The following is an 11,956-nucleotide window of genomic DNA, read 5'->3' on the forward strand; positions in this document are numbered from 1 at the left end:
AAGGTTCGATCCCTAGCACCACAAAAGCAATACCTGGGAGGTGACAACAGATGGATTGGAAGTTCAAAGCCATCCGTGGCTGTTTAGCCAGTTTGAGATCAACTTGGTCTATAAAATACCCTGTATAGAAAGGTGGGGGGAAGGGAGGGAGAGAGCGAAGGAGGGAGAAAGGAAATGGGGCTGGAGAGATGGGTCAGTGGCTAAGGCTGCTTTTCTGAGGACCTGAGTTCAGTTTCAAGCATCCACGTGGGACAGCTCACAGCCATCTGCTACTCCTTCTTCAGGGACTCCACCATCTCTGAAGGCACCTGCACTCACAGGCACATATAAACACATGCACGCACCTGCACTCACATGCACATATAAACATGCATGCACCTGCACTCACATGTATATATAAATACACGCACTCACCTGCACTCACAGGCACATATAAACACATGCATGCACCTGCACTCACAGGCACATATAAACAAATGCACGTACCTGCACTCACAGGCACATATAAACACATGTACGCACCTGCACTCACAGGCACATATAAACACATGCATGCACCTGCACTCACAGGCACATATAAACAAATGCACGTACCTGCACTCACAGGTACATATAAACACATGCATGTACCTGCACTCACAGGCACATATAAACACATGTACGCACCTGCACTCACAGGCACATATAAACACATGCATGCACCTGCACTCACAGGCACATATAAACACATGCATGCACCTGCACTCACAGGCACATATAAACACATGCACGTACCTGCACTCACAGGCACATATAAACACATGCATCTACACACAATTAAAAATAATAAAACTAGGGGCTGGAGCAATGGCTCAGTGGTTAAGAACACTGGCTGCTCTTCCAGAAGACAGAGACTTGGTTCCTGGCGCCCACAGGACAGCTCACAGCCATCAGTAGTAACTCCAGTTCCAGGTGATCAACTGCCCTCTTCTGGCTTCCACAGTCCCCAGACATGCATATGTATGTGGTACACATACGTACATGTGGGGGAAACACCTATGCACTTTAAATAATTTAAAAATCATCATAATAAATAAATTTGAAAGGAAATAGACCATACAAGAACTCAAATATCCAGGAGCCACTGCCTCAGGATGGGAGACAACACAGGTGCTCTCAATCTCCAGGGCTGTGCAGCTGATTTTCAGGGTCATGGTGACTTGGACATCTGTCTGGGTACTTCTGGTCCCTCCCTAGACTCATTCAGGATCTATAAAGAAGATTTTTGATTTGGGGGACAATGATGGAACCCAAGTCCCTCATGCTAACCAGCTGCTGGGCCATGCTGTTTGGGGCAATTAGCAAGACTTGTTCAAGAATGGCTTGTGGGATGATTTACTCAGCAGCGGACTAGGTAAATCTACAGCCTGGCCGGGCCATTGAGAGCTGGAGGAGGTGGCGTCTGCAGCTCCTTCAAGCATGGAGCCAAAATGGTGGAAGGAAGCAGTGAACGCTGCTCTGGCTACTGTTTTTAGCGTGACTTCGGGCTCCAAGTCCACAGTGAAGAGGGATCTTGGCCACGTAGGAAGACTTTACTGATTTGTGCTCCCACCTCGGGATGTTTCCTGCCCTCACCTCCTTCTACCCCAGGAAGAAAACACCAGGATACAGGCTGCTGTCTCCTATGGCAACCATGAATTTCACATGGTCAATTTCGCCATCAAATTCATAGGCACACACCACCTGCGCTTATTTTATTTCTTAAATCTAAACAGCATAGCCCTTCATGACAAGACTTGGAAACTCCTTCCAGGCCAGGACCCCTTTCACCAATCACAGCAAGCCTTGTTTTTTCCTGAGTCCCAGTGTTACTGCTGCCAATCTGTGCTCACCTGGAACACAGGCAGTCCAATGGTCCACATGTATGGCGGGTCTGAGGTCAAAGAGGAAACTGACTTCGCACAAGACCTTGAATGGGAGGCATTCTTGTCTCCTAGGAGTTGCAACGTCTTCATCTCTAAAGGGGGTGATGGTCCCGTTGGCACGGTGCCTGCTGAAGAAGCCTGTGGTCCTGACTTCAGATCCCCATCACCCGTGTCAAAAGCCAGGCAGGGTGCATCTATAATCCCAGCAGCCATTGGATGTGCACAACTGAACGTGGGTGTGAGACCGAGTGAGGTGCAAGTGTGTGGGTGCACGAGTGTGTGATGATGTGCAGCAGTGTGGTCTGTGTGTGTGAGACCCGTTGTGTGTGGTTGTACGTATGATTTTGTGTGGGTGCGTGTCAGTGTAAGCAGGAAGGCACGAGCGAGTATTCTGTGAGTTCATGTATACACAAGTGTATGAGAGCGTGATTCTGTGGGCAGGCACGAGTGTGTCAGAGCATGTCAGTAAAGACTGTGTCCCTGTGACTATGCGAGTGTGATGTGAGTGTGTAAGATTGTGTAAGTGTAAACGATGGCGTGATTTCATGTGGTTCTGTTGAGTATGCTTGTGTGAATGTGTAAGAGTCTGTGGATGTTTTGAATGTGAGAACATGTGTGAAAGGCAAGTGTGTGTATACACATATACTGTGCATGTGTAAATTCATGTTTCTGTGTGTGTGAGTGAGACTGTGCTTGTATACATCTGAGAGTGTGTATCTGAGTGTGTATAGATGTGAGCTGTGAGTCTGTGTGGGAATTGCGTATCTGTAAGACTCCGTGTATCTCTGTGACTGTGTTGGCATTTGAGTGTGTGCGTAAGTGTGCAATACTAGGCATGTGTGAGAGTGTGTTAGTGTGACTGTGATTACATGTGAGGAAGAGAGTTTGAGGGTTGTGTGATTGTGAGTGTGATTGTTTAACAATGTGTGTGCGTGTGTGTTAGTGTGTACATGTGTATATTTGAGGGTGTTGTGAGTGTGTAAAAAGGTATGTGTGAGCACATGGCTGTGATGTGTGAGTGTGTTTGTGAGGATGTTTATAAATGTTCAATAAGTGTGTGTGTGTGTGTGTGTGTACAAGGGTGAGGGTGAATGTTGTGTGAGAAGTGTTTATTTGAGCGTATAAGTATTGTGAACACAAAGGAATTTGAGTCCTTTTTACTTGTTTGCTTTTCAAGACAGGGTTTCTCTGTGTAGCCTGGCTACCCTGGAACACACTCTGTGGCCCAGGATGGCCTTGAACTCACAGAGATCCACCTGCCTCTGCCTTCTGAATGCTGGGATTAAAGGCGTGGACCACCACTGCCCAGCATGTTTGAGTCTTAATGTAAGTGAATGTGTGAGTTACTGAGTGTGAGTTCGTTTGAACTTCTGAGGGTTTGAGAGGATGATTGTGTGTGAGTGTGTATTTTGAGACAGTTTCACTATGTAACCGAAGCCGACTTTAAATTCACCTCCCTCTGACTGCTTAGTGCCGGGATTCCAGGAGTGAGCCTCCACATTTGGCCCATACACTCTGAACCTCAGTTTCCCCATTGGCAAAACCAGGGTCACCTCATCTCTGACCTTTGCACTCCAAAGGTCCCCTACACCTTCCCTCATGTGTCCGGGCACATGAAGGCATGCACTGTACATGAAGAGGGCACACATCTGTCTTCCACGTTTCTCCGGTGTCCCCGGGGGTCCCTCATTCTCCACACCAACCTTCCTCAGTCCTGGGTTTCACTTACCACGGTCACCAGGGTTGTGAGCTCCACCCTGGGAAACTGAGCTGGGCACAGCAGAGGCCTAGCGGATGCAAAGCTGCCTGCTCAGAATGGGCTTGTTGATCTGTGTGGCATCCACGTGAGGGCTCAGCCTTCCCCTGGGGCTACCATGAGAGTTGTCAATTTATCCTGCCTGAGCACGCAGGAGACCAGATTGGTGGCGGGCAGGCGCATCCACAGAAGCCCGATATAAGCTTCCAATTATCTTTTAATTTCACTTCTGCCTTCATTTGTTCATTTCGGTTTTCTCTGAACGGAGACTTTAAAAAAAAAGTCTGTAATTTATGGCCTTTAGGTAATGTTTGTTCACCTGCAGATGGAAGCCTGAACTAGAATCCTAACACTCTGGAAGGGAGAGGCTGCCTCCAGGGACCCCAGAGCCTCCCTTCTTCCGCCTTCTCTGTACGAATCATGGCTTCTGACCTTCCGGACGAGAAATGCTCAGCCTGGATTTCCCCTCTCCCTCTGCGCTCTGACCTTCCTGGAGACCCCCCCCCCACCCACCCAGAGTAGACACCCCCCCCCTCCTCTTGAGGACCGTGAGTGACAAACCCTCTTCTCATGGCTGCATTCTCTGCTCTGGTGGCCTCCCTGTAACAGAGGAACAATAAAGCCACATTTCAAACATTCACAAGTAGAGCGCTGAGAGGTGGAGACCGCCATCTCATGTGTGAGCATGCGCTCTGACCTCACCAGAAGTCCACCTGATTCGGCTCATAGCCCCTCCCTCGCTGGAAATGGTCCACTAAGCCCAGGTCCACTGGGCCACTAGGAGTCAATCGCACTGAAGACAAACGCCTTGCTCGGGGCCTTTGGATAGAATAAAGCCTGGGAAACAGACTGAGGAAGGAAAGGCCAGTTCGGAAGGATGAAGAGCTCAGTGAGGTGGACATGGAAGGGCCCAGGGAGGCCTGGAGTTTGACTGAACCTGGACATGACGCAGAAGGGTAAACTGAGGCTGTGGAGTAGAGGGTCACCCTGATAAGGGAGTAAAGATCCTAGGAGGCCAGCAAGATGGCTCTGTGGGTAGAAGCTCTCAGTCAAGCCTGGCAAACTGAGTTCAGTATTCAGGCTTTACACGGTGGAAGGATAGAACAGACTCCTAAGGCTGGTCTCTGACCATCACGTGTATGCTATGGCATGTATGTACACACATACACACATGCACACACATACATATGTGCATGCACACACGCACGTCCACACACATACATACAAGTGTAGCGTTTCCCACGGTCAGAGCCCTCAGAACCAAGTTCCTGGGCCCTCCAAATGGATCTTATTTTCACTTTCCAGTCAGAAGACAGCACCAAAAGAGTAGACCGTGTGTGCAAAGGGCGTCTAGGCAGCTCAGCCACCTGAATCCTGGGCATGGATGGAGGGTTCCGCAGAGCAGGGCTGGGCCCAGCTCTTGCTCACTGACTTGGAAACTCCCTTGCAGCTGCGACCTCTACACCCACCCGTGAGAACCCTTAGAGGACCCTGGTGTGTGCGGGGAGCAGGGATAGGAGCAGCTGAGACTCCCAGAGCTTTAGCAACATGGGGCTTCCCACTTGTTAACTACAACCTGAGCCGGTTCACCTGCCGTCTTTCCCCCCCCTCCCACTTCTCAGATAGGGAAATGGAAGCACAGAGAAGTTACCTGAAGTCACATGGTAAATAGCAAACTTGGGCAGATTGGGTCCATGGTCCACAGTGCTGATGTTAGCGTGAGTGTGGATTTGGGTTGAGGGGTGTTAGCCCTCCACGGACCTCTTTGCCTATGAGGGTTGAGGGGTGTCAGCCCTCCACAGACCTCTTTGCCTATGAGGGTTGAGGGGTGTCAGCCCTCCACGGACCTCTTTGCCTAGGAGGGTGGCTCATCCTGAAGAAGAGGGTGCGTTTTAGCGTCTCACTTTCTCTGCATGCTGATGCGCTACATTTCCCCATCTGCTTTAGCTGAGCTGGTTTCTCCTCAACTTGTCAAGACCCAGACAGCAGAGGCGGTCAAGAGCCTGGTCAGGTGGCTTGGCTGCTGGCCCAGGCTCACCCTCCTCCACTGCCTCTTCGCTTGGTCAGTTAAATGTTGACCCCTCTGTTGGGGCCAAGACCATCCCTACTCATTCAGGACCTGTGGCACCACCTGCCCCAGGAACCACGACAAAAGCTGCCCAAGCCTCCAACCCAAGGATTTGCAAAAGAGAAAACACATTTGCACACAAAATCCAGCTGCACACGCTTCCAGGTATCAGGTGACAGATCTCGGAGCTTCCTGCCTCTTTGATACTCTGAGTGCCCTCCAGCCGCGGCAGGAGGTTGATCTCAAGCCCAGCCTCTGGTTAGGATCCTTGTCCCCCAACTTCAGGGGAAGATCGAAAGAGGCCAGCAGTGACCTTAACCATCCCTTGCCCCAGTGCCACCTCAGCCAACACAAAGTCACCTCTGCTCCAGGAACTCAGCTGGCCAGAACCGGCTAGGGACTCCCTCCCACTCTGCAGCAGGATCCAGGAACTGGTCCTTATTGGGCAATCATTAATCAGATTCTTGGCATTCCTCTCCTCTGTCCCTGGCCAGCATGCTTCCCACCGGAGCTGGAGCAGAGACCTACGACTGGCATTTGGACATGCAGCTGACCAGCAAGGTGGTGCTGTCTGCAGCTGCGCTGCTCCTGGTAACTGCAGCTTACAAACTCTACAGGTCCAGACCTGCCCCAGCTGGGCAAGCAGGGAGAAATAACAAGGAAGATGATGGTGCAGAGGGCTGGGGGCAAGCTGCCTTCCAGAGGGCTTCTCCAGGGACCCTGCCAAAGGGGACAAGACGCAGGAAGACCAGCAAGGGGGCTGGGGCCCCACTGGACGGCAACTTGGAGGATCCGGGAGACTCCTGCCAACTGGTCATCCCCAGATCTGAGGAGTCCACAAGGAAAGGCTCCGGTGAGAATCAGGGAGGGCAGAGCCCAGACTCTCAGCAGGTGCCTCCTCCCTGCGGTAGCCAGGTAGAAGCCGGAACAGCTGTTAGAGGTAAGCCCAGCCCTCCCCACCTCCCTCATTTGGGATGTGAACCCGTAAGTTCCCCAGCCAGACTTGCCCCAGGAGTGGGTTGCTGCTGGGTGGGTGACACAAGCTCGCCATGGCCAGACAACAGACCCCCAGAGCAAACAGGGTCTGGGGACCCGGGAGCCCCCGACTGCTGCACTGATTCCACAGTGGTCAGCAGTGACATGAAACAGAGCTGGGCCTTCACCCATGTGACAGGGGTCAGCAGAGGAGAGACTGGGGCCCTCCAGGCTGCTGCAGACATGGGCCTGGCCACGCAGCAGCGGGAAGGAACCACCAATGCCTCCTACACCTTCTCATCCATGGCCCGGATCCGGATGGAGGAGAATATTATACAGAAGGCAGAGGGACCGGGGCCCAAGCTGAAGGGCAGGGTATATGACTATTTTGTGGAGTCCACATCAAAGGCTGTCTCCAGGCCGATCCCCTGCATGGCAGCTCTAACTGATGCTTCATCCCCTGCGCCTGGGCCAGAGTCCCTGGTCACAGGAGCCGACTCCAGAGACCCAGCTGCTAAGCCAGAGAATATAGCTGAAGTCACGACCCCACCTCCTGTGCCAGCCCCCTCCACACCAGGCTTCAGTAGAAAGGTGAGTCTACTGCAGATCGCTGAGAACCCGGAGCTCCAGCTGCAGCCTGAAGGCTTCAGGACGCCCCCTCCTGCCCACCTGGATCAGAAAGCTCAGATAGATTCAGCCTGCAGTCATGGGGAGCCCCATGTGCAACTCGTAGCTGGCACCAATTTCTTTCACATCCAGCTCACCCCGGCTTCAGCTCAGGAGGTCCACCTGGACCTGGGCAATTGCTTTGAGGTGCTAACCTTGGCCAAGAGGCAGGGCCTAGAGGCTCTGAAGGAGGCAGCCTACAAGGTCATGAGTGATAACTACCTCCAGGTCCTCCGCAGCACAGCCATCTACGGGGGCCTGAGTGGGACAGAACGAGAGCTGATCCTCCAGCGACGGTTCCGTGGCCACAAGTGCCTGGTGGTGGCCGACGTGTGTCCCCAGGAAGACAGTGGCAGCCTCTGTTGCTATGACAGTGTGCAGGATGCCTGGCACCCGCTGGCCCAGCTGCCCATGGAGGCCATGTCCCGGGGTTGTGCTATCTGTACTCTCTTCAATTATTTGTTCGTGGTGTCTGGCTGCCAGGGACCCGGGGGCCAACCCTCCAACCGTGTCTTCTGCTACAACCCACTGACTGCAATTTGGAGTGAGGTGTGCCCACTGAACCAGGCCCGGCCACACTGCCGGCTGGTGGCCCTGGAGGGGCACCTCTATGCCATTGGAGGTGAGTGTCTGAACACCGTGGAGCGGTATGACCCTCGAGTGGACCGCTGGACCTTTGCCCCGCCGCTCCCTAATGACACATTTGCCCTGGCACACACAGCCACAGTATGCGCCAATGAGATCTTTGTCACTGGAGGCAGCCTTCGCTACTTGCTACTCCGATTCTCAACCCAGGAGCAGCGCTGGTGGGCGGGCCCCACGGGAGGCAGCAAGGACCGCACCGCTGAGATGGTGGCCGTCAATGGCTTTCTCTACCGTTTTGACCTCAACCGTAGCCTGGGCATCAGCGTGTACCGCTGCAATTCCAGCACCCGCCTCTGGTATGAGTGCGCCACGTACCGCTTGCCCTACCCTGAAGCCTTCCAGTGTGCCGTGGTGGATAATCATATCTACTGTGTGGGGCGCAAGCGCATGCTCTGTTTCCTGGCCGACCACATCTCGCCCAGGTTTGTGCCTAAGGAGCTACAGGGTTTCCCTGCTGCACGGGGCACCCTTCTGCCTGCCGTCCTGACTCTGCCTTTCCCTGATATGCCTCAAACCCCTGTCTAATAGCCCCTCCACGATGCTCCAAGGGGATGCAGCAAAACTCTCTGCCCATCACTCTGGATAAGAGGTAGGAAGGAACATGGCAGAGGGGTAGAAAATTATCTCTCCACCATAGGCTACAGGGCCTTGGAGAATTCTTGCACCTCTGTGGTTGGTTCGAAGGCCGGCTGAAACTGTGAAGCCAGGGCCCAGCATTCCAGGACAATGGGTGTCTACAACTGTGTGAATGACAGACCAGCACTGTACTTCAAATTAGAATTCCTGGCAGGGGCTATGTCAGGACCCCACTGAAACTCGGGACCATAGGTTTATCCTGATCACAGTTCTAGGTGCCGGGAACCCCCAGGGGCCCCTGAAGCTGCTTGGCTTTCTGTGATCCATCACAGACCACAGACCAGCACTGGGACCCACTTTGAAGCATCTAGAAGCATCTAAAGCACTGGTGGGAACAACTGAAGGAGCAGGTTTGGGCAGGAGCAGGAAGGAGCTCGTGATACCCCTGAGGTTCAGCCAGAAGGACTGCCGCAGCTAAAACTGAAGGCACCGACGGGAACATCTGTTTGTAGAGCACACTGACAGAGGCCTGCTTTTCTTTTTCGGTTGCCTCCAGTTCTATGTGCTGGAAGGAAGAGAAGTCTCCATCTGAGCACAAGTTCTATGTGAATACTAATTGAACATTAGTCGTTGTGCTGCCGAAGTCTTGGGAGATGGGGTCCGGATGTGGTTCTAGACTCCCCTTTGCCAGGCCTCTGCCATGCCCACTCCCACCTGACCACAGCACTCTCCCCAGAGTTCTCTCTGCCTACAGGCCAGGACAGCCACCACTATCCAGCTCATCAGCACGGTCCCCTCCATGGCCGTAACCGTCCTGTCTGCCAGGTCAGATGGGAAGCCACAGGGAGAAGCAGGCCCAGCATGGAGCTAAGAAGAGGGGAGATCCCAGTGGGACTTCCAAGCCCTCAGTCTTTTACATCCAAGAAGACCCAGTTCCAGGAGGAAGACAGAGGACCTGGTCTCACCTTTTACTCTGTCGTGCCGGTGTTCCATTCTGAGGGAGACAAAAAACAACCTTTTGATGCTCTTGGAACTGCCCAGGAACCACGAGGTGTGAGTCACATTTGGGGTGGGCCTGACAAGGGGGAGAAGAACTCTCTGGGCTCTGTGTCCCTTTAAAGTCCTCCCCAGTTCCCACTGATGGCCAAGCAGATCCGTGGGTGGCCACGCAGCTGCTAGAACTGAGTCTGGGGACTTTTTGGAAGATGCAGGATTGGAATGTAGACCAAGGAGGAGGTGGGCGTGGAGTTTTTGTTGGACCATGTAAGGTGACTATCCCTGGCTGAGGACATGGGAGGAGGAAGCAGCTGAGTGATTCTCGAGTGAGAACTGAGTAAGAAAGGCTGTCTGGGCCATGGTGGGTCTTCAGGGAGGGAATCCTGCCCTCTGCCAAGGCTATATCAATACTCAGGCATCAACCTCTGAGGAACATCGGGGCCGTGGGAGGGAACGCTTCAGTAAAGAGAGTCAAAGGAGGTTGCGGAATATTCGTACGCCGTGTGAAAATGTATTGCTGTGATTGGTGTAATAAAAAGCCGAACAGCCAATAGCTAGGCAGGCAGTATAGCTGGGACTTCTGGGCAGAGAGAGAACTCTGGGAAGAAGGCAGAGCTGCCAGCCAGACGCGGAGGAAGCAGCTTGGGCAGTGCAGAGAGACGATGAGGTAACGAGCAACCTGACAGAACATAGATTAAAATAAATGCACTAATTTGAATTATAAGAGCTAATGGGAAGCCGGGCGGTGGTGGCGCATGCCTTTAATCCCAGCACTCGGGAGGCAGAGGCAGGCGGATCTCTGTGAGTTCGAGACCAGCCTGGTCTACAAGAGCTAGTTCCAGGATAGGCTTCAAAGCTACAGAGAAACCCTGTCTCGAAAAACCAAAAAAAAAAAAAAAAAAAAAAAAGAGCTAATGGGAGAAACCTAAGCTAAGGTCGAGCTTTCATAATTAATAATAAGTCTCCATGTCATTTGTGAGCTGGCAGCCCAAAGAAAAATCAGATTACAAAATAAATAAATAAATAAATAAATCTGATTACCTGGCATGGTGGTCCCAGATCAAGACAAGGTGCTTTTGGAAGATACCTCCAGATCCCAGGCACAAGTGAGCATATGTCTGAGGGCAGCCTCTGGCCATGAGCCAGACAGAAGGCAAAACCCCAGCCAAGCTGAGAAAGGTGTGGGATAGATTCTATCCAAGAGAAGAGAGAACACACTTGAGACACATTCAGAAGCCTGAGGCACACCAATGGTAGGAACCAGGCAAGTACTCCAGAGAAGTTGAAAAAAAAAAAAAAAAGATGTTCTAGAACCAGCGAATGGTGAGTGTGGTCTTTATAGAGAGGGGCCATTGAGATCAGCCTGTTGGGCCTCCCTTATGCTATGTGGCAGACATCACCAATCAATTCCTATATCCCTGACCTCCGAACTGTTCAAAACAGAAACCCAGCAGTCATGGCTGATAGGTCAGAGCTGGCACGTCAGAGCTGGCTTGTTGAGGAGCTGGTTTGGGGGATGGAAGGGGTTACAGTGAAACCAAGTAACCCAGTGAACCCAGCTTAGACACGGTGGTCAGAGTTCACTGGTGAAATGAACACGTGCAGGCTGTTTGGACTGGCACCGCTCTGTGGCTGGTTCGTAGACTAAGCACAGGAAGAGAGACTTTGAACTTAGCTCAAGTAACCGCTAAGACAAGGGCAAAGCCAGGTAAGTGCTCTGATCAGGCCTCCTGATGAGATGGTATCTGAGGAGGAATTGGGGAGAAGCACCGAGCAGGAAGGGGAATGGTTCTGCCACAAAGGCTGAGGAACGGAGCTGCTTCAGAGGAAGACAACCACAGGGTGGAAGAGAGGTAGATGACAGATCTGGGAGAAGCCAACTTGGTGTCAGCAGCCAGCATAATTACCAGGGAGTCACAGATACCATGTCCATGTCTGCAGCTGGGGGACAGCCAGCTGGCATCTGCTGCCCGTGGGCTCGGAGTCTAGGCTGACCACTTGACTTTGGAAAATAGACCGGGGTCTGCCGACCTCCTGGCCTCAGCTTCCAGGTGACCTGAGTGTCAACCGGCTCTCCGAGGACCGTCTGTCTTGCTTTTTTCTAATAAGAGTTCTTACTCTTTTGGGAGGGAGGAAAATGACGCTTGAGTTACTTTCCATGTTAAGCCAGTCCATGCCCCTTTATACAAAAATAAATAGAGATAGAATTGGAAGATAGAGAAGAACATAAGAAAACTCAGTTCTGCCACCCAAAGACATCTCCTGCTGGAGTGCGTGCCCCTCAGGTCCCTTTCCTCTGTTTGTGGGTTTTGTTTGGATTGGTTTTTGCTCGGGTGTGTTTGTGCTGAACATACAATTCTGCTGCTTCCT

At 52.3% G+C, this 11,956-nt stretch overlaps 1 protein-coding gene across 2 annotated transcripts; it reads left to right on the plus strand.

Moving 5' to 3' along the window:
* The first annotated feature begins 6,223 nt into the window (after positions 1 to 6,223).
* Positions 6,224 to 10,391, plus strand: Klhdc7a (kelch domain containing 7A). 2 transcript variants are annotated; one of them, XM_038333411.1, is made up of 2 exons: positions 6,252 to 6,668; positions 6,903 to 10,391. In XM_038333411.1, the coding sequence occupies exons 1-2, from the start codon at positions 6,272 to 6,274 to the stop codon at positions 8,537 to 8,539; spliced, it is 2,034 nt and encodes a 677-aa protein (XP_038189339.1). In that variant the 5' UTR covers positions 6,252 to 6,271; the 3' UTR covers positions 8,540 to 10,391. The 2 variants fall into 2 exon arrangements, with proteins under 2 accessions (XP_038189338.1, XP_038189339.1); XM_038333410.1 differs by having other exon boundaries at positions 6,224 to 10,391.
* Positions 10,392 to 11,956: the final 1,565 nt, after the last annotated feature.

The sequence above is a fragment of the Arvicola amphibius genome, chromosome 6 (assembly GCF_903992535.2).
Source record: "Arvicola amphibius chromosome 6, mArvAmp1.2, whole genome shotgun sequence".
Taxonomy (NCBI): domain Eukaryota; kingdom Metazoa; phylum Chordata; class Mammalia; order Rodentia; family Cricetidae; genus Arvicola; species Arvicola amphibius.

Bases quoted from the DNA above. Each gene is read 5' to 3' on its own strand.
- Klhdc7a (XM_038333410.1), top strand. From the start codon at position 6,224: ATGCTTCCCACCGGAGCTGGAGCAGAGACCTACGACTGGCATTTGGAC.